This window comes from Pimephales promelas, chromosome 10, assembly GCF_988280905.1.
Source record: "Pimephales promelas chromosome 10, fPimPro1.hap1.1, whole genome shotgun sequence".
Lineage (NCBI taxonomy): Eukaryota > Metazoa > Chordata > Actinopteri > Cypriniformes > Leuciscidae > Pimephales > Pimephales promelas.
In genome coordinates, this window is record NC_142778.1 from 11,830,969 (window position 1) to 11,852,279 (window position 21,311).

The window sequence follows — 21,311 nt, forward strand, 5'->3', positions numbered from 1 at the left end:
ATCACTTTTCCCATCCTACTTCAGGCACAACTCGTGAAAGCACATCCTTCTCCTTTTTCATTTTTTTTATTGGCTCTATTGCTTTAAATTATCTTCTTCTGTTTCACTGACAGTCTGCCCCGTCAGATGCCACATGCGGTGCCCCCGACTAATGTTCCTGAGGAATATCTGAGGGGGTTTCGTCCTTACACCACAGCCGAGGAGTTACGCATGCCCTCGTTACCACTGGGGCTTGATCCTGCCACTGCTGCAGCTGCTGCTGCCTACTACCATCCTGGATATCTGCACCACCCCTCCTTCTCACACTACAGGTACACAATCATGTAACAACTAACACATGTAAACCCCTAGAGACATTAGCTAAGACTTAAGAATGAAACGAAACAAAACAAGTGATGATTCTGTCTTCATTTACTCTTTCTGATAGGGCTGTGGGGTATGACAATACATATATTGTGGCGACGATATACATTTTTTTATCGTTAGAGATTTTGTTACATCGCTTATATTGCGGTATGTAAATATATCCGCCTTAGCAGATGCAAACCTTGAGTGAAGCGCAATAAGCTGTGAAAAACAAACTCAGTTCAGTGCCCATGCTGACACCCCTGAACCATGCCTGAAGCACACAGTTTTCTTTTGTGGCTTATTGCGCTTAAATTGTCAAATACACCGACAATTAGGCTAGCTGAAAACGCTAGACGCTCTGCTGAAGACGCCGTGCTTTGGGCACTTGAGAGCGTTTTGGCAGCGCAGCGTTTTTCCGTTGAGACGTTTCGTTGCTATGATACAGAATTTCCGCAGCACAGTTTGAATGTTGTGACAGTTGATCAGTGTGGTTTAGTCCCGCCCCTCCTCCACTGTGATTGGACGGCAGGGTAAAAAGTGACAGTGATTAGCGGTACGTTTAAAAAACTCGGCGACCAGTAAAAAACGCGGGGCGCTCGGCGCTTCAGCGTGAAAAAAAAACCGCTCAGCGCTTTGTTACGCTCATGCCGTTTAAAAAAACGCAGCGCTCTCATTGAAAACAATTGAAAACATACGCCAGGCGCGTGGAAAAACGCTTTGGTGGACACACGCCGTTATGTCAAAATGGCGTGTAGAGTATTCACATAAACAGTTGTTTGTCTTAAATGAACGTAAGCAGTTTGGCAAAACCCGGATGTGTGCCAGTATATTCGGTCTTAAAGTAACAGCAGATATATATATATATATATATATATATAGGTTAATGAAACAACAAACGACAAAGAGAATATAACTCACTGCTCTTGAGTGAATTTCTTTTGTATATTTAATAAGAATCAATCTATATTTTATTTATACAGAGAAGACTATGCAGTGTGTGTTTTTTTGTACTTTTTTTGTTTTGTTTTGTTTTGTTTTTTCATGATTTATACTGTTCCACTCCAAAAGAACACAGGAAAACTAGACTAATTGGAATTACAAAAATAAAGCATATTTTGCAAACACCAAACAAGGTTTCTCAATAGGTTCTTTAAATAAAAGGTCTAACATATTAGGGATCCTTTCAGCTCTGTTGCTATGTGTCATGAGTAGGCAATTGAGTAGACTAACACTGTCTAGAAGGAATGAAGCGTCGCACTTATAATAAACCATTTCAACAAATGCACTTTTATAGACATGACACACCACAACTAGTTGAGACTGTTTACACTGGACAAATCAAAGTTAACATTATAAACTGGTACATTTGTCTTTCTGAACGGGTGCATGATGATGCTGTATGCTATTGAATATAGCTTCAATAGCATACAGCATCATCATGCACCCGTTCAGAAAGACAAATGTACTAGTTTTTGATTGAGATTGAGCGTCTATTGTGTCATGTTGCATCGCAATGCCCTGTTTGATTAAACAAGTTCATGCCCGGTTCAATCTTTGAAAGTCTAAATGCAACTAATTTTGGCTTGTAGTTTTGTAACCAAAGCTGAATGTCTTTTCCCATGTGATGCATCAGTCATGGTCCCACACCATGTAAACACACTTGGGCTCTGGCTGCTAGAATAGCCTCGCCCCAAACTGAAGGGACAGCTCTCAAAGTTTTGAAGGCGCATGAAAGGTTCAATGTTATAAACCTATACTATTAGCAGTCAATGAACAATAAACTGGGTTAAAATAATGTATTATAACATAACATAAATTCTTACATACTTCACATTTAAAGAGATTGAGCATTTAAATGATTTTTTTAAGTATATCTTTGTCTTTCTTAGAATGGATGATCCGTTCTGTCTGTCAGCGCTGAGGTCCCCGTTCTATCAACTGCCTACAGGGGGAGCTCTACCTCCTCTACACCCATCTGCAGTACACATGCACCTGCCAGGGGTGCGCTACCCTGGAGACCTAAGCCACCCCTCACTGTCTAGCCTACAGTCTGAGCGCTTGTCAGAGAGGTATGCAACAACACCTTGATTATATGTCAGCATTAATTTATAAATGTATTATTACCTGATACATCACTATACCATATAATATTGTACCACAGTCATTTTTTTGTGATGGTAATGGCCACACGTTCATGTAAAAGAGTCCCTGTGTATACGACTGTAATGCATTTTACAGCATTATATTCTTCTTGCAGATATTATTTTGTATACAAAATAAAATTATATATACAGTAATAATGATACTGAATGTTATCATTTAAGTAGCGCTCTGACTGCAACTAATAGTTAAAGATATTGCGCCTTTAAATATTAATGCAGGTTAGCTACTCTATTTAAAGCTTGTAGTGTTACTGTGGTTCAACTAGTTTAAATTCATTAGTAGCTTGGGCAAGCTCTTTCTGGACAAACTTCAGAAGTAACTTCAACACTTCAGGACATTCACAAACAAAAACTCATATTTCCCATATGTTTCTGTAGTTTGATCTCATCTGTATGTGTGTGCTGTGTCTCCACAGACTTCAGATGGAGGACGAGCTGCGACAGAGAGAGAGAGAGCGAGAGAGAGAGCGAGGTAAAGAGCGAGAACGCGAGGCAGAGCGAGAAAAAGAGCGTGAGAGAGAGAGGGAAAGAGAGAAGGAGCTGGAGCGTGAGAGAGAACGAGAGAGAGAGCGAGAGAGGGAAAAAGAGAGAGAGCGTGAGAGAGAGATGGAGCGACAGAAGGAGAGGGCGGCACGAGAGAAGCCTGTGGAGAGCCACTATCTGGCTGAGCTTCATGGGCTGAGAGGCCCTCCAGACGACAGGGCCAAACCTGCAGACAGAATAACTACGAACAGACCTGGTATGAATATTGATTCACATGTCCTGAACCACAAAAACAATATGAATGCTTTGGTGAATGCTTGTTGGTCTTAAATAGTTAGGAGTGGAATGTGACCTGGACATGTTTTTGTAAGATTCACTCCACTGGTCCCGCTCAATTTTAATGTATTTTATAAGTTGCAATGTAATGGAAGTAACAGTAACATATCTTTTTGTTCTGTTTTGTGACAAACAACACAGTAAAATGTATTATTTACGTATTAATTGAAGTTATTGTTTGGATCGACGCCGATCTGAATGGTAGTATTTTCAGTCGATTGAACGAAAGGGCCAGATTTAAGCTGACTAAATGAAGTAATGAAATGTATCCATGGATGAATCGTTAACAATAAGATTAATGAGATTAATTTAGAAAATTGATCATTTGCATTGTATAATCTTTGTCTCACTTGTGTGAGCCATCATTCTGTGCAGCTAAACATTATGCCTATTATTTCCCTCAGATAAAACCAAAGAGCCCACCCTTACAACCCCTAAACCCATACAGCCTGGACTCCACCACTCTCTAAACTCCACCCTCCACCCTGTGCCCAGTCTCGTCTCTGCCCATGGCATGTATCTGGGCCCAGGGGGGGCGGGACCTGCCAGTCTGACAGCGGCCACCATGATGCTGCGCAATAATGAGGAAGAGCGCTGGTTGGCCCGGCAACGGAAACTGCGACAAGAGAAAGAGGACAGGCAGTACCAGGTGTCAGAATTCCGTCAGCAGGTCCTAGACCAGCACCTGGACCTGGGCAGACAGGGGGAAATTCCAGACCTGCATATAGAGGGACACAGGTAGGGGGCGTTTTCACACTGGAGATTGAAGAGTCTACAATATACAAGTGTCTAGTTTGTTTGGTTGGGGTGTAAGTAAATCCATAAATCCAGTTGCCTTCAATGCTCAGACTTTCAGTGTACGAAAGACTGATACAAGTGCCGCTGTGTGTTAGTTAAGTTTTGCTTGCAAAACCTTGGGACAGTAATGTGGCTTTAGTTTAGTAGCAGTGCAGAGGTCATAGCTATCAGAGATTGGAAAGTGTGTGTGTGTGACAGTGATAATTTCTGATTATTTCCTCTTTTAGACCTGTACCAAACCATCACGAGCCCAACAGCAGAGACCGAGACAGAGACACCCATTCTCTTCTGGGAGCCCCGCCCCCTCTTATCTCCCCAAAACACCAGCAAAAAGACCAGGCCCCCCCACCACCAACCACGCTCTGGAACCCTGCGTCGCTCATCGAGACGACCTCCGACTCTAGACGCACCTTGCACGACCCCCCGAGTCTGGGTCACTACGATATAAGTCGGCTTCCTATACCCCACTCCAAACACGAGCGCCATTACAACTTTGAAAAGCTGGAAGAGGGATCTCGGAAAAAGGACAGTCTGGATAAATATCCCCCAATCCGGCCCAGTGGGTTCTCTGAGCCGAACACTTTTTTGGCAGAGCTGGAAAAATCCACCCAGAGCTTCCTGAACCAGCAGAGGGCACCGCTGAGTCTTTCAGGGCCGTGCAGAGAGCTGAGCACAGGCCTGAAATCCAGCGGGTCTTTTAAGAGCCTCCAGGGGCATTCACGCCTCGCACCGGATGCCATGTTAGTGTATGATGAGTTACTGCAGCAGCACAGACGAGCGGTCAGCAAACTAGACTTGGAGGAGAGAAGACGCAGAGAAGCCAGAGAGAAAGGTAAGTGGAAACAAAGAAACTGAAAATGCTGTTCACACAGCCCAGAAAAATGATAATTACCACAAATTATTGGTTGTGGTTGACAAATATTGATGAAATGTAATATAGAAGTAGAAAACAGACTACTGACAACAGGGGCGGAGCTACATGGTGGCCAGGGGGGGCCACGGCCACCATTGGTCAAGGCTCGGCCCCCCTGCCGGCCCCCCCTCCCAACCTCACGGGAAAATAAATTTAATAATAATAAAAAATAAATATAAAAACTCCAGTAACGGTCTAAAAAGGAAGCTGAAATGTATGCATTTTTTAATCAAGTCATTGATTTGTCACTTGTTGGGTCTCGCCCCCATCAACAGTGCGAGACATAACGTGCCTGCATTCTGACAGCGCTTGGGCTGTTTATACCTGGCCACTTCATGCGTTTTCTCAGATCGGATAGCTATCTGATTTATCAAAACGATTCCATTTACACCTGGTCACATAAATGTGTTTTTGCAAAATGGATATAAATCCGATCTTCAATTCCCGCGTTATATACAGATTTAATGAAGTGCACGTCACCGAAAGCAACAGATATGAGCTGGATTTTATTGATCATCGGCTAATTTCAAAATCAGCAAAGACGGCGATAAGAGAGAGCGGCAATAGAACTGGTAAGATCATTTCGTTTCTTTACTTTTAATGAAGATGGTTGTCGTGTTAATCGTCTGCGACTTACTTTCACTTTGATTTGCGATAGATTGCGGCGCGTTGGCTTGCGTTCAGCTGCTCATCTGAGGTGATGCGCGTCGCAGTAGCGTCGTCATATCTGACTAAAATAGCATGACATGTAGCCTGTAACACGCTCTCACGCGTTTCTTTTTTTTTTAGCCTTTTTGGGAGTATTAACATTTACATATGTGGTTTCAAGAACAAGATGCATTTACACTTGTCCAGTGTCGTCTGGAATGCGGCCCAGACCACCTTCTGAAGTGGTTTGAGCGATCGGATTCAAATCCGTCTCGAATGCGTTTCGGGGGGCATTTACACCAGGTCTTTTCACGATCGGATAGCTATCCGATCACAGAAAACGCATGAAGTGGCCAGGTGTAAACGGCCCCTATAATGTAGCATAGGGTTCTTTAATCAACTCCGAAGGACATTTTATGCTAAAAAAGGTTCAAAACTGACCAGAAAGAACCCTTTTGGCTCAAAGGTTTTTTAAAGGCTATTATTCATTCATATATTACATTATTCTGCAACATTTGTAGTTGTTATTAAACTATTGTTTATTAAATTGTTGTAGTAACTTAATATCACATTTTAATCATGATAAAAGAGGATAAAAGTAAAATGGCACTCTTCGTCTGATATTGATTAATTACATTTTTTAACCACCATATATTGAATTTTGTGATCATTCACATGCATTGCATTTTAAGGGTTCCAAATACGTAGCGCTTTAGAATCTTTTAAGGTTCTATATTGAACCTTTTCTTCTAAGAGTGTAATTGTTACAGCAGACACAAAGCGAACAGAACATTTCAGGGTAACACTTTAGAATACGGTTCCTTCGTTAATGAATAACTAGGCCTACACAAGAACCAATGAGTAACACAATATTAACAATCTAGTAACTATTATTAACTAACAAGAAACTCTGATTAACAAACTAGTAAGTAATAGCGCACAGATGAAAGTGGTAGTTCACTATTAAGTAATCAATAACTTCTATTTTTTTAATACTTCCCAGAGAACTACTGAAAAAGTTTATTAACAATCTAGTAACTACTATTAACTAAAATAAACTCTTATTAACGAATTAGTAAGTAATAGCTCACAGATGAAAGTGTTACTAGATACTTCTGTGGGAATTACTAATTATTTGGATTCGTATTATAAAGTGAAGATCCTTGGAATTAACTAGTAATTACTCAAGTGTTACTAAAGACATTTTCTAAAAGTTACTAAAGTTCACTAAAAATCTCAAACGGTTGCACAAATCATGACTAGATCATGTAGTAACACTTGAGTAATTACTAGTTAGTTTCAATGATCTTCACTTTATAATACGGATCCAAATAATTAGTAAGTAATAGCTCACCGATAAAAGTGTTACTAGATACTTCTGTGGGAATTACTAATTATTTGGATCCGTATTATAAAGTGAAGATCATAGGAAATAACTAGTAATGACTCAAGTGTTACTACATGATCTAGTTATGATTTGTGCAACCGTTGTAACTTGTTGTATTATCACAAATAAATTGGATGTTGCACTTAATGCAATGGTTTCCCTAAATAAATTATTGCCTAATATGACAATTGATATTGTGTCTTTCTGTCATTTGCACTAAAAACATCCCTGTCTCATGTTAAGGTCCCTAACCCCTCACATAATGATGACGCATTGCACTCGCACATTTATCAATTAGACATTATTAGTGTCATAAGGGAGTTCAATCCATTGTTTATGGCCTGACGAGCCGCGCGTGAGTTTTAGTAATAGTAGTTTTTGACAATCAAGTGCCACCCCAAATAAAAGACTGGCACAAGCTGGCCCCCCCAGAAATAATGTCCTGGCTACGCCCCTGACTGACAAGGCATGTTCAATTTTCAGTAGCTTAAAGGAACACTCCGACTTTTTGGGACTTTAGCCTATTCACCTTACCCCCCAGAGTTAGATAAGTCCACACACATACCTTTTTCATCTCCGTGCGTGCTATAAGTCTGTTTGACGCACCCACCGCTAGCCTAGCTTAGCACAAAGACTGGATGTGAATGGTTGCAGCTTTCATACTAATCCAAATGAGTGACAAAATAACGCAAACGTTTTCCTATTTACATGTTGTGGTTTGTATAGTCACAGAGTGTGCAAATATCAAGGCCATATGAGACACAGACATCTTTTAACCGTATAAATACTATATTTTCTGAAGGCGAAGCACTGCTACTTGAGCAGAGTGATAACAATCACCTGAGACGCACCGTGACAAGGAGCAGAGAGTTCGCTCAGTGTTGGAGTGAGTCAGCAATTACTAACGTTAGATAGAAAAGTATAGTTTATCATGGGTGTTTGCTTTATTGTATGAGCTGTGACGATAAACAGGGGAGACCAGGTAATACAGTACCATGTTTCATTGATTTCCAACCAAAAACGCACCCAGATTTATAAATATCACATGAAAAAATAATTAATATTACAGGAATCAATATATTTTAAATGCAATTTATTAGCTGAACCAAATGTATTCAACAGCATATAATATACAGTATAATTGCATTAGTATAGGATAGAATAAATAGCACAAATTGTTTTTGCACAATGAACTCACAGCCTATCGTACCCTTTTGCACGCTCAAGTTCGTTATTTCCATGGTTATTTCAAATTTAGGCTACTAGGCGCGCCGCGCGCAGGGTGCAAGTTCAACGCGGTGAACGCGCTCGTTTTTTTTCCAAGCGCGTCCGCACTGCATCAAGATAAAAACATATTCATACCCTAATCATATAATAGTGTCACTAACGTTACATTAGCTCTGGCTAATGGCACTGTTACAGTAGGTCATCTAAAAACATAACGGAACACTTACCTCAGCCGCAGGTGATCCACTTGTCCTGTCTGTGCTATAGATGGGATGGCCGTATCCTTCAGCACATTATGGTCCGTGTGGCAAATTCCATTTTTTCAAAATAGTCGTCCATTGAAATGTACCGAGCAAACATAATGTCCCTTGATAATTTAGGTGTGTTTGAATAAATATCCAGAGTAAGTTAGCCATTTCTTCATCCAGTCAGCGTTTTTAGTTGGAATTCTGTGAAACATGGTATTACCTCCCCTGTTTACAGTCGCAGCTATTTACAATAGAGCGAAAACCCATGACTGTAAACTACGCTTTTACTATTTATAAATTGCTGACTCTGTTACCCAAACACTGAGCGAACTCTCCGCTCCTCACCACGGCGTGTCTCAGGTGATGCGGTTATCACTCCGCCAAAGTAGCAGTGCTTCGCCTTCATAGAATAGTTCCCAGGTTTCATATGGTTAAAAGATGTCTGTGTCTCATTTGACTTTGTTATTTGTACATTCTGTGACTATACAAACCACAACATATAAATAGGAAAACATTTGCGTTATTTTGCCACTCATTTGGATTAGTATGAAAGCTGCAACCATTCACATCCAGTCTTTGTGCTAAGCTAGGCTAGCGGTGGGTGCGTCAAACATACTTATAGCACGCACGGAGATGAAAAAGGTATATATGGACTTATCTAACTCTGGGGGGTAAGGTGAATAGGCTAAAGTCCCAAAAAGTCGGAGTGTTCCTTTAAAGCTACAATATTTTTGGATAGCAAACACTTCTATTAATAATTGAATGATGATGAGCCAATAAAAACAATCTTAAAATGGTCATATATCTGCAAATTAAGCCCAAAGTACACATCAAATATTGAAAGTGTGAAATGCGCATGACGTAATGGCGCCTTTAATCCAGCAGACACTGGACAAAGATGAAACTTTCTAGCGACACATGTTTTTAAATGAGTTATACTTTGAAAGGCTACTTGTTTGGCACTATGCATACATGTCAAAACTGAAGTTTTCTTTGGCCTTCATTCTTACTTTTTTATCCAGTGGGACAAGCTTGAATCGTTTGAAGTTCATTTCTAAGTGTTATTGAGTGTTCAATTAAATCTTTTGTAGGTTACTTCTACGAACTGGACGACTCTTATGATGAGAGTGATGAGGAAGAGGTGCGAGCTCATCTCAGGAGGGTCGCTGAACAGCTGCCACTCAAACTAGACGAGTCCACTGAGGTAAATCCCCACAACATCATGCAGGACTACCAGAGTACTGCAAGTATTTTTTCTTTGTGCAGATTTGTAGTTCTTTGGGGATCTCATCCCATAACGTCTCACATGTCCCAGTAAAAGCAGTATTTATTGATCAATGTACCTTCCTACAGAAGTTGGAGTTTCTGCAGATGTTTGACCTGACGACTCTGGCCCGTCGGGAGGAGATGATGGAGGTGAAGAGGAGGAAGAGGAGGCGCATGCTGAGAGAGAGAAGTCCCTCCCCGCCAGCTGTTCTGAGCAAGCGGCCATCTCCTGCCCCCCTAATAACCCGCTTTACCCCAGAGGACATGAACAAAAGCCCTGAGCTGGAGGACAAGAAACGCTTCCTCACCATCTTCAGCCTCAACCACATCACACAGCAGCAGAGAATAGGTACTCATGCTGTTTATCATGTTCATTCTGATGCTGTGTGTTTATTTTATATTTCTCTGCACATTTTCACACTAGAATTTACTTCAGAGGTGGTCAAAGTCTCGATGTGGACCATGTGTGAAGCAGCTTTACTTTCGCCTCGCAGCTTCCGGCAGCAACCAAACACCAAGATGCTATCACAAGCTGTACCTCTAATGTCTGTCTGTCTCTTTCCTGTGTTTCAGATAATGAAAGGGTTGAGGAATTGTTACAGGCCATAAAAAAGAAGAGTGTGACTCTAGACAACATCAGACACAACTCTCACCCGCTGTCCAGGAGCCCTGCAGCCCCGTACTTGGGTCAGTTTGCACTTCTCCCTGTTCACACGTGCTTATCCACACAGTGACTTTTACGTCAGCACACATCAGTGTGTCATCAGTGTGTGAAAGCAGTTGACAGCGGCAGATGTTCTTTACTGTCTGTTTTCTCAGCTCATTACCATGAGACATACTGAATGTTTCACTGTGGATGAACCTCAGGAGATGTGCGGTATGGTGGTAACATGCATACTTTCAGCTCTAGCTCTGTACACAGCATCTGTGGTAGACTGTCAGGGATGGACCAAATACACATCATCATAACATGTTAATTGCCTGACTACAGTAGATTTCAGAATAATTTTCAAATCCAATAAAAATACGAGGACAGTGATACAAGTGAGACCAATCCACAATCTGAATTCTGACTTGTAATGCAGCCTGGGATTAAACCACACCATGTTGCTTAATTTGGCAAGAGGAAAAGTGGTCCCCCGACTGAGCCTGTTTGTTTGTTTTTGTTTTTCATTCTGTCACCTGATGGAGTTTGGGTTCTTTGCCACTATTGCCTCTGGCTTGCTAAGTTGGGGACATTTCATTTTCAACAGTATTATTGATCTGACTGCGCTGACACTATTTAATGAGAACTGAACTGGGATGAGCAATGACATCACTGTTTTCTGAAGAGCTACTTTATAGCCAAATTGAACTAATTGAATAATTAATGATCTTTACAACAGAACTGAATCAGCACTGAACAATGACACTTTTTTGTAGAGATGCTTTACAGCTGAATTGAATTGATCACTGTATCCACAAGTTTCCGACGGGCGCTCCTGTAAAAAATAAAGTGGGTGAAACTTCCGGTGAGGCGGCGGAAGTAGCGTTCCAATGGTATTTTGTGTGTTAGTTAGCGAAGAGGCTAGCTTTTTTTCGGAGAATTATTTTACTATTTAAAGACGCAAATCTTTATGAGAGATGTCGTTACGGAGCTCAGGGACAACATGTGCTGATCGCGGTTCTATGTATAACCGGACTAAACTAATTCAGTGGCTTAAACGTGATTGTTTTGAACATAAGCCGAAAACAAAATCAGAGTGATCCTGCCAACGACTGTAACGTTAGTTTCCATCACTTCCCAAAAGACGACTAATCTTCCTGTGTACATTTGTTTAAATTCTTAATATTCTATAAAATCTATCAGCATGTGATTGGCTGTTCGCTACTGATGTTACACCTAAACTCAGGATCAAAGCCTGTGTTGACAGAATACCAAATGTGCCAGTTAATTTATTCAAGTAGCACATTCATTTACAATTTTGAATAAATTCCAAAGCACAATGACTTAAGTGTGTATTTTTTATTTTAATTGTTTGTCAGCTCACACAACTGTCTGTCACCATGCCTTGATGAGTATTGATTATTAATAATGTTATTATAATACTCCCAACCAAGTAACAGTGGAGGGTAAAGGTACTGTTATTTCACCCTTTCGAATTTCGTTGAGGTTGTGTTCCCACATCGTTAGCTAGTTTGGATCGCTATAACTTGAATGACTGTCAACTGTTGAATGAACGAGTGTGAAGTATGTTAAGTCGCGCTTTGTTTACTTCGAACCGGAAGACACGCCCACTTTTGACGCAAGGCCTCATGGGGCGTAGGAAACTTGTGGATAGCTGCTTTGAAACAATCTGTATTGTATAAAGCGCTATAAAAATAAAGTTGACTTGACAACCACCATTCCATTAGAGGGCAACACTCTGCATGTCATGTTTTTTGAAAACAGCGCATCTGTTCAATATTTGACAGTTAATATTTTTGCTGTGAACTTGTTCAAATCTTTCTAAAGTGAATGAAAAACTATCATTCTTGTGAGTAGGCTTCTATTGTAAACGTATTTTCTTAAACATGTTCTGTATTGTTTACACATTGTGGAATGAATTATAATTGTTGTCTGTAGTAATCGCGAGGAGACCACAAATGCAGTAAATGCTGTAGCTAAAGATACAAATGTACCAATACTAATATACTAAGTATACAATATATGATATTCCCAGGGCCGGGTGGAGACAATCCAGCGCTCTGGGCAAAATAGGAAAATGCCGCCCCCTACTTTCAAATTTTTAAGAGGAAAAAAATGGCAATTTATCACATATTGACCCCTACTGTTGACATAAGACAGGTGTAATGAATCAATACAGTCGACTCACCATTTAAAAGAGGACCTTTCTTGCTTTGGCTATCTTGGAGTAATCCAATTTGCGACATATTTTGTGCTCAATTGAAGTTTCGGCCAAGCCATTCAAACGATCTTGTGACACTGGCTAAGTGGCTATGTTTACATGCACACCGTTTGTTTGAATCAAAGTAAATTAATTCGATTGATGAATCCGAACGCAGTGTTTACATGAACACTGCGTAAATAAAGTGATCGGGTTGATCTGCACATTTATATGTCACAAGCTTCAAATCAGAATAGATTTTTTGACATGCGCACACTGCACAAATACATGGTTTTCCATTGTTTGTGCATAATAACTATTCTCCTACATTGGTTCTTATTTGTTTTAAATGTAGCCATTGTCGATTGCAGATAGTTCTTCACAAGTTTGAGAAGCTTGTGTTTGTTATGGTGGTTGTCCCTCAAGTGTCTGGCGCCCTGGGCAATTGTGCATTTTGCCTGGTGCTTCTGCTTCAGTCCACTCTGGTCAAGACAAGAGCCATGTTGATGTTTTTCTATGTCCATGATTTAATAAACCAGTATGCAAACATTTTTTTTTTTTTTTGCAGACCCATCATCTCAGTCTCCAGTCCAATCCGAAGAGCTGCTGAATGGACGACCCCCCAGTCCTTCCCCATCCGTGTCCGTGCCCCAGCCCCCAGCAGACCCCCTGTCCATCTCGGATCAGCACCAAACCCTCTCGGATCCCTTGAGACCAAAAGACTCTCCCTTGCCTGCTGCATTACCTGACAAAAGTAGAGCCAACGACAGCGTCCCGGGCAAGAGCTCTAGTCTGCTGAACAGTGTTCGACAGCCCCCATTCACTAAAGAGAGTTCCGTTAGTGTCAATGGAAAGACCAAACCCTGGGAGAGCTTCATTGCCGAGGAGTTTGCCCAGCAGTTCCATGAATCCGTACTGCAGTCCACCCAAAAAGCCCTTCAGAAGAGTAAAGGTAGTTAGCAGTTCAAATTCTCTTTCAGATTTTGGCATTTCATTACTTATTCAACACTAACTTTGCAAGAACAGTGTTGTGGTGTCTGTTCATACCAAAAGAAATCCAACTAATGACATGCTTCAGGGAAAGTATATGAATGAAAACACAGCATCACTAAAATGTTAGAGTTGTGCTGTCACAGGATAGGAACAAAATCTGACAAAATGTCAAAATGTATGATTTCTGGGCAAAGGGAGCCTTCAGATTCAACTCCTTATGTAGCCAATATTTTAGGGCATCATAGACCTTATTCAGAGCAGCGCCATGACAGGTATGAAAGTGAGGCTGTGAGGGATAGACTTACCGTGTTTCCAATGGCATCCGCTGTAAAAAGCTGAATAAAGCGGCTAGATTACTTGCAATATTCCACAGCTTACATTGTCGGGAGTTTTTTGTCAACTGACATTTCTTTGAAAGATATTTTTCCAGTGTTTCATGAGCAGAACAATCCGAAAACACATTAAATAACAGTACAGCCCATTGAAGAGATGCAAGTCTATCCCTCACAGCCTCGCTTTCATTCTCATTAAAAATCAAAGATGGCGCTGCCGTGAATAAGGCGTATTGCATCACGCAAAGGCTGTTGCAAAAGGTAGGGAGCATAATTAAGTTGCCTTCTATGATACTTAGTAGTTCAATATTTGAGTTTTATGTAGGCAGTAGACAGCAAGGCACAGCATTCCTGCAGCTCAGCTGGTGGTTTTCCTGAAGGTACACACCAACATTTTGGTTGTCTCCCTTATAGAACCCATCTATGTCAGGTCTTCAAGTCTTTACTGAGCTGAATCAGATGTATTTGAGCAAGAAGAGTTAAAAAATGTGCGCTGTTGTTGTGTCTCCAGGAACAGGGAGACACTGTGTTCGTAATGTGGCTCGACTACCAGAGAACATTTTGCATAAATGAGCAGAGCTTTAGGATCTTGTTGTGCTCAGTGTGAACAGGTCTTCTGAGCAGCTAATGGAATCAAAACTTCCTCTTTTAGGTGGTACCTTGGTCATGTCAGAACAGAACCATGCAGTGGATTCATCTGTGCATTATAACATTCCTGAGCTCCAGAGCACACCAGGCCGGTCCAAGCCCCACCCACAACCCCACCCACTCTCATCTCAGCCCAACGGACAGCACTGCCCCCCACAACCCTCCCACCAGGAGATCTCTGCAGAGGAGTCCGATGAAGAGGATGAGGAAGATGACACAGAGGACGATGAGCCCTCCACGTCCAGGTGGCAGGGCATTGAAGCCATCTTTGAAGCGTATCAAGAGTACACAGAAGGTAAGTAATGTGCTCTCTTGGGCACCATTCGGTACTGTTGCATGATGAATATCACAGTTCTTGCCACCAGAGGAGCAGCTCAGCAAATTCCTAAGTTGTGGTGTGCTGGTCTATGTGATGCCAGGCTTACCTCTCCCTGTATCTTTCACTCTGTCTCTAGAGCAAAGCATTGAGAGACAGGTTCTTCACAGTCAGTGCAGACGGCTTGAGGTGCATCACTATAATCTCAGTGTAACTGCTGAACAGCTCTCACACTCAATGGGGGTAAGAAACACACAAACTCTAACCTCTTTGACTTCATTTGTACCTGATATTAATTTCAATTTACTTTCCATTTCCATTTGGTATGAACAAATGTGTCTCCTGTGACCACTTGTGGTTGGATTTTGCCAAGACACTCCCCCTTGTTTCGTCACACTCTTCATCACTTTTGCAGGAGTGACTTTATCTCACAATTCTGACTTTTTTTCTCACAATTGGGAGTTTACTTCTCGCAATTCTGTCTTTATTTCTCAGAATTGTGAGATGTAAAGTCAGAATTGCGATATAAAGTCAAAATTGTGTGATATAAAGTCGCAATTGCGTGTTATAAAGTCAGAATTGCGAGATATAAAGTAAGAATTGCTAGATATAAAGTCGCAATTGCGTGTAATAAAGTCAAAATGCATGATATAAAGTCAGAATTGTGAGAATTTAAACTATTCTGAGGGGGAAAAAGTTAGTCTTAGAATTGGCCTGATAAGTCACAATTGCGAGTTTATATCTCACAATTCTGAGAAAAGATTTTAGAATTGAGATGTAAACTCGCAATTGTTAGAAAAAAATCAGAATTGTGAGATAAAAAGTCACACTTCTTTTTTTTTTCTCAGAATTGCGACTTTATATCACCCAATTCTGACTTTATATCACGCAATTCCAACTTTATATCATGCAATTCTGACTTTATATCACGCAATTCCAACTTTATATCATGCAATTCTGACTTTATATCTCGCAATTCTGACTTTATATCACGCAATTCTGACTTTATATCAGGCATTTCTGACTGTATATCTCGCAATTCTGACTTTATTACACGCAATTGCGACTTTATATCACGCAGTTCAGAATTTTTATCTCGCAATTCTGAGAAATAAAGTCAGAATTGCAAGATAAAAAGTCACAATTATTATTATTATTTTTTTTTATTCAGTGGCGGAAACAAGCTTCCATAACAATCTGTATTGTAAAAAGCACTATATAGATAAAGGTGACTTGACACACATTTCTGTTGAGCTTGTAGGCTCTCATTAAAATAAAGTAAACCACAAAGTACAGATACAATGTAAGAGATTCATTGTCTAATGCCTAAAAAGCAATAAACGTTTTAAGCAATAAAATGCATAAATGTTCTTAGCTTTGTCTGTGTAGCCAGGTCTCAGCCCCCAATGAGGCTATGATAAAAAAAAGTGACACTTTATTTCAGGATCATATTATCAGTATTAACTAGTTGCTTATTAACACGCACATTACTAGGATATCGGCTATTTATTACTATTATATATTATATTTATTAGTATTATATTTATTAGTACTTATAAAGGCAGGGTTTTATAATCACTGAGGTCCCAAATGTGAGGTGGTTAGGGTGGTTCGGGGCTCCCCCGAGAAAGTGTTTATTTCTCTGATCTACAGTCTAAGATTGGATAACAATAGCTTTAAAGGTGCCATCTGCCATAAAAAATCAAATCATGCTCCATATTCCATACCAGATGGGGGCAGTATACCTCCAGAAAGTGAGTTTTGCCCCGGCCGCGCTCGCGTGCACTCTCACGTCTTCAAACAACACGAGCGAGCGCTGTTTTGCTCTCTCTCCCTAGTGCATATTAATCAAATCATAAATCATTTGACACGATAGTAAAAGGTTGGAAGACTGCAGTTTCACGTGGAGCATTTGGTGATTTTTAGAGATTAGAGAATGAACAACATCTCAACACTAAATTATAAAGGCCGTCTCATAGACGCCTGTATAAAATATAAGCCGGTGCATTTCGATGATATGGGAAAATAAAAGCCCAGGCTATTATTTGTAGTTTTATAGTATTCGTTTTGTTCATATTATATTTTTATTGTTAGTTTAAATTAATTTGACAGAGAGCATTCACTGATGTTGACCAAGCTAGCGCCATTCAGAGCTGCCATTACATTCGCAGCCTGACTCATATGAGTATTCAATGTGCGGCGGCTCGCTGACAGCAACGGCTGGCTGTTTTGAATGAGACGACCCGGTTACTGTGAACGGGAGCGCTTTATGAACATTCTGTGACGTGCGAGCAGCGCCGGGGACAGTGTGTCTGTTAAGAGTGAGCACTCGTGAGCGGAAGACACACATAACCTGATTTACATACGAGGTTGAACTGGCCGTATGACAAAGCGGGCATAAGATGGACACGAGCGCGAGTTCGCGGGCGAATTTAATAACGCGGAGTTAACTAATTGATCCATATATAAGGCGCTCCGGATTATAAGGCGCACTGTCGTTTTTTGAGAAGATTAAAGGCTTTTAAGTGCGCCATATAGTGCGGAAAATACGGGGTAGTTTTGATATATAAAAAAATCTCAGCTCTCAGATTCTGTCAACTTTATTACACAATTCAAACAATACATACACTTTTGGTGCTTGTAAATGTTACACGACCGATCCCTAGCGCACGTGAACCGAACACGAACACTGTTGAAGGATACAGTATGTTACAACTTACCAGAATGTATTCCTCATGCATAATATCGACCAATTATTTTTTGAACTCTTCCCTGAACTGAAATGTACTAGTGGACTGTACTTTCCATACGATTGACATCAGGTTCAAGGAGACCCACAAGCCGTGTGTGTTACTCGTGTATTTCAGTTTGGGTGGTGGTATATGTTGCCTCAGACTGATTTCATGAAGTAGCGTGTGTATGACACACCAATTCGTATTTCCATTTTTGGCGTGCTATCAAGACACATAATCGCTTTTCAGCGTGTTTATGAACGCCGTTGACTTAACGTTATTACTGTATATATAAATATATGACTTACCTCAACCCCGTCCCTAAACCTAACCGTCACTGGGGTTAATGGCATTTATGACTGTTCCCTTACCATCCTAGGAAAAAAAGATCGCTCCCCAGATGTAGATCTACATTTTGCTTCGTTTCGCGCAGACATTTGACGGTGTGTACAGACACGCGGAATCACTCGGACGGCAATGGCGTAGACATACACGCATACACGCGGATAGCTCAAAATGCGTAGAGATAACACGCCACTTGACTCGAAAGTGGCGTGTATGTTTACGCAAAAGTCATGATGCCATGTTGGTTGCCTGCTCGATACCGCCTCCCATGGCCCAAACTGGTATTATGACAACTGCCGGGCCGGGGCTAGTAATTTAGCATGCTAATTCAGGTTAATATCTCGGCAGCACTATAACTTATCATTTTTTTAATGACATCATCGACCTTATTTCTTCTCATTCTTTTGATGTGTGTAGTTCATTTTTGGGATATTTTAACTTCAATTATTACAGATGGCAACTTTAAATCCATGTCAGTGGGCAGTAGATTATTTGTCTCTCCTCATCTCCACCACTCTCTTTTTTTTTTATCTTGTCCTGTCTCTTCCCCTCCTAAAGCTCACACTTAACCATAAACTGAAGCGTCGAATCGCGCTTCTAAAATTCTCTCTCAGCAGCTTCTGTGAACATAAACCCTGCCTACTTTGATTTGATTGGTCATCTCAAATATTCTGACATTGGCAAGCAGTGACAGACCAATGAGGCCCAGATGAACAAACAAACCCTGTCCTCTTGTTTCTGAAGTGCGCTCTGCTCAGCGCTGCTACGGATTGAAGAACGCGCTGATTATAACAAGACGGGCTGAAGCCTGTCACCGGTTACATATGTTTTAGGGGAATGAAACTATCGCGAATGGGCTGGGCAGATGTTTGGGGGGGGGGGGGGGGGGGCTGAAGCCCTGCTAAAGAGGACTTAGTTACGCCCATGTAGCCAGAAACATGATGTGTCATTGTCCCAAACATAAAAATGTGTTTAATTGTCAACATTAATAATCATGAACAATATCAAGAGCAACAATTATTCGGTCATACTATTGCTGCCCTACCCTGTAATGAGTTTCTTTTGTAATGTCTTATAGTTAATGTGTGTATTTTGTCTGCAGGAGCTAATGGCTCAGAAGCAGAAGCTGGCGGCCGAGAGGGAGAACCTACAGGCAGAGCTGGAGCACTTTAAGAAGTGCCTGACATTGCCTCAGAGCCCCTGGTCTAGGGTTCACTTCAAGGGCTATCCACCCAGGTGACATCCTTCGGCACCCATGTAGACCACCCCCCACATCCCTCCCAATCCCCCAAACCCAGACTTGTGCTCCGTCCACCCGGAGAGCCTAAAGAGCGATAGTGAGGAACAGAAGATCTGGCCCACCAATTTGCCATCCACTGACCTCCCCTCCGACGTCATCCTGTGAGCAAAATCACCCATGAATACACCTCACGGCCTCCAAATGCATCTAATTCACAGGGAATGCCATACCGCTCATTGAGAAAGAAGAACGCCAGTTGAAACACAACCATGGAGGTCATTTCCCATGGAGGTCATGCCTAGAAATGCACTTAAAGACAAAACCTGAGGAACTATCTGGAGGTACTGAGTTATGACAGATGACTCTTTTAAATCTAGCGAAAGAAAAAGAAAAAACATCAGATAAATAAAGGAAAAATGTTTTATTTCAAGATTTAGAATAAAGTTTTTTAAAGAGGTGCTTCAGCATTGTATTGTAAATAATTTCAAAACATCAATGAAAAAAAACAAACAATTTTGTATGTTTTTAATTACTTAAATCATTGTTCTTTGGAAGAAAAAAGCCTGCCATTGTTTTTCTAATATATTAATGCTTTTTGGCGTTAAGAAAAAGGTTCACTTTTAGTGTTTGCTCAGCTGCTGGTCAGAATAATCCTTTCAGGACTCGTGGAGTGATGGCATCACTTCCTTTTTGCCTGAACTACAGTAGCAATGGACCCAGGAGCTACCGCCAACAGTTTCCTCTTTTCCCCACAAGGCCATGCGTCATAGAATAACTTCAAGCCCACTGATATATATGACCCAGGATGTCTACTGTCATTTATCATTGCCTAGTGGTCACCCGTCTCTCAAAGTTCTGGACTGCTACACTGAGTTGACTTTTTTTGTCATGAAGCAGCATGCAGCCTCTTTGGATTTCTGTTCCCTGCATTAAAGGGCATTTGTATCAATCAAATGATTTTCTGATCTGTGTTCACAGAGAGCACAGCGGTGAGAGTCTGTCAGAGAAATTGACATGCACAAAAATGTAATCCACAAATGTAAATGTACAGTAAGAATAATTATAATTTTGACAATTATTGTGCCAAAGTTTTTGGTGGCATGCCAAAAAAGTCAAAAGCAAAGCTTGATCAAGTCGATGAATTGAGTCTGTCCTGCTGTAATTGGAAAATTCCAAAAGTTTTTCCAAAGAAAATCTGCTCCGTCTGAAGACGTTCTTGTTTGCCAAGTTTTTATACCATTGCTTATCAGTGACGCATTTTAACAAGACCACAAGTCATTGACAAAAACCATGAATATGGGCCTTAAAAACATTTATGAACTCTGACTGCCTGTAATCTTTTATTTTCTACCTTTTTATACTATTCTGTTAAGATGATGTAGAACCTGGGAATGACGCACCTGTTTGTTTTCCTGGCACTTATCCCGACCCGTCACGTGTGCTGCTGTATGTATCTCATGTATACGGCACTGCGTTACAGCATGCAGTTACAGAACGACCACATGCCATTTTTTCTATTCAAATTCAGTGCAAGGTTAAAACACACAAGTGTCTCAAATGCATCGTGTTGAAGCACAGGTGAGGGCTTTGGTTGCACTGTCATTTGTTTCAGCCAAGCTGACCCCGAGCAGGCATGCCATCAGTGTGATCGCTGTGTGTGTGTGTGAGTGTGTGTGTGTATCTGCTTCACCTGAAGCACTACTACTGCCTGATGTGCGCAGATACAAACCTGCCCAACACACACGCATACACACAGTCGCCCCCAAACTCAACGGAGGACGTTAGATGATGCTGTGAAACCAATGTTTGTTTGTTTTTATTTTCTTTTTTTATAAATGTACTTGTTTGAATTCTTTGTAATGTAATATATTCTTTGTTGAGTGTAGTAATTAGGTATTTATGGATATATTGCTGTAATTTCAGACAAAAAATTAAATATTTCAAAAACGTGTTTATCACATGTGGATTTTTTTTTTTTCATTAATGTGCTCATTTTTATAAAAACTTACATTGCTGTAGTTT

At 40.9% G+C, this 21,311-nt stretch overlaps 1 protein-coding gene across 3 annotated transcripts in view; it reads left to right on the forward strand.

Annotated features, from left to right (window-relative positions):
• gse1b (Gse1 coiled-coil protein b) overlaps positions 1 to 21,240 on the forward strand; it is a 284,583-nt gene extending 263,343 nt beyond the window's left edge. For all 3 annotated transcript variants that reach the window (XM_039681917.2, XM_089135398.1, XM_089135399.1), the window contains 12 exons: positions 114 to 311; positions 2,238 to 2,417; positions 2,927 to 3,249; positions 3,734 to 4,067; positions 4,355 to 4,959; positions 9,642 to 9,754; positions 9,904 to 10,165; positions 10,390 to 10,503; positions 13,252 to 13,635; positions 14,661 to 14,951; positions 15,112 to 15,215; positions 19,152 to 21,240. In XM_039681917.2, the coding sequence (XP_039537851.2) occupies positions 114 to 311; positions 2,238 to 2,417; positions 2,927 to 3,249; positions 3,734 to 4,067; positions 4,355 to 4,959; positions 9,642 to 9,754; positions 9,904 to 10,165; positions 10,390 to 10,503; positions 13,252 to 13,635; positions 14,661 to 14,951; positions 15,112 to 15,215; positions 19,152 to 19,289 (3,046 nt within the window). In that variant the 3' untranslated portion in view covers positions 19,290 to 21,240. The remainder of the gene's footprint in view (positions 1 to 113; positions 312 to 2,237; positions 2,418 to 2,926; positions 3,250 to 3,733; positions 4,068 to 4,354; positions 4,960 to 9,641; positions 9,755 to 9,903; positions 10,166 to 10,389; positions 10,504 to 13,251; positions 13,636 to 14,660; positions 14,952 to 15,111; positions 15,216 to 19,151) is intronic.
• The last annotated feature ends 71 nt before the right edge of the window (positions 21,241 to 21,311 follow it).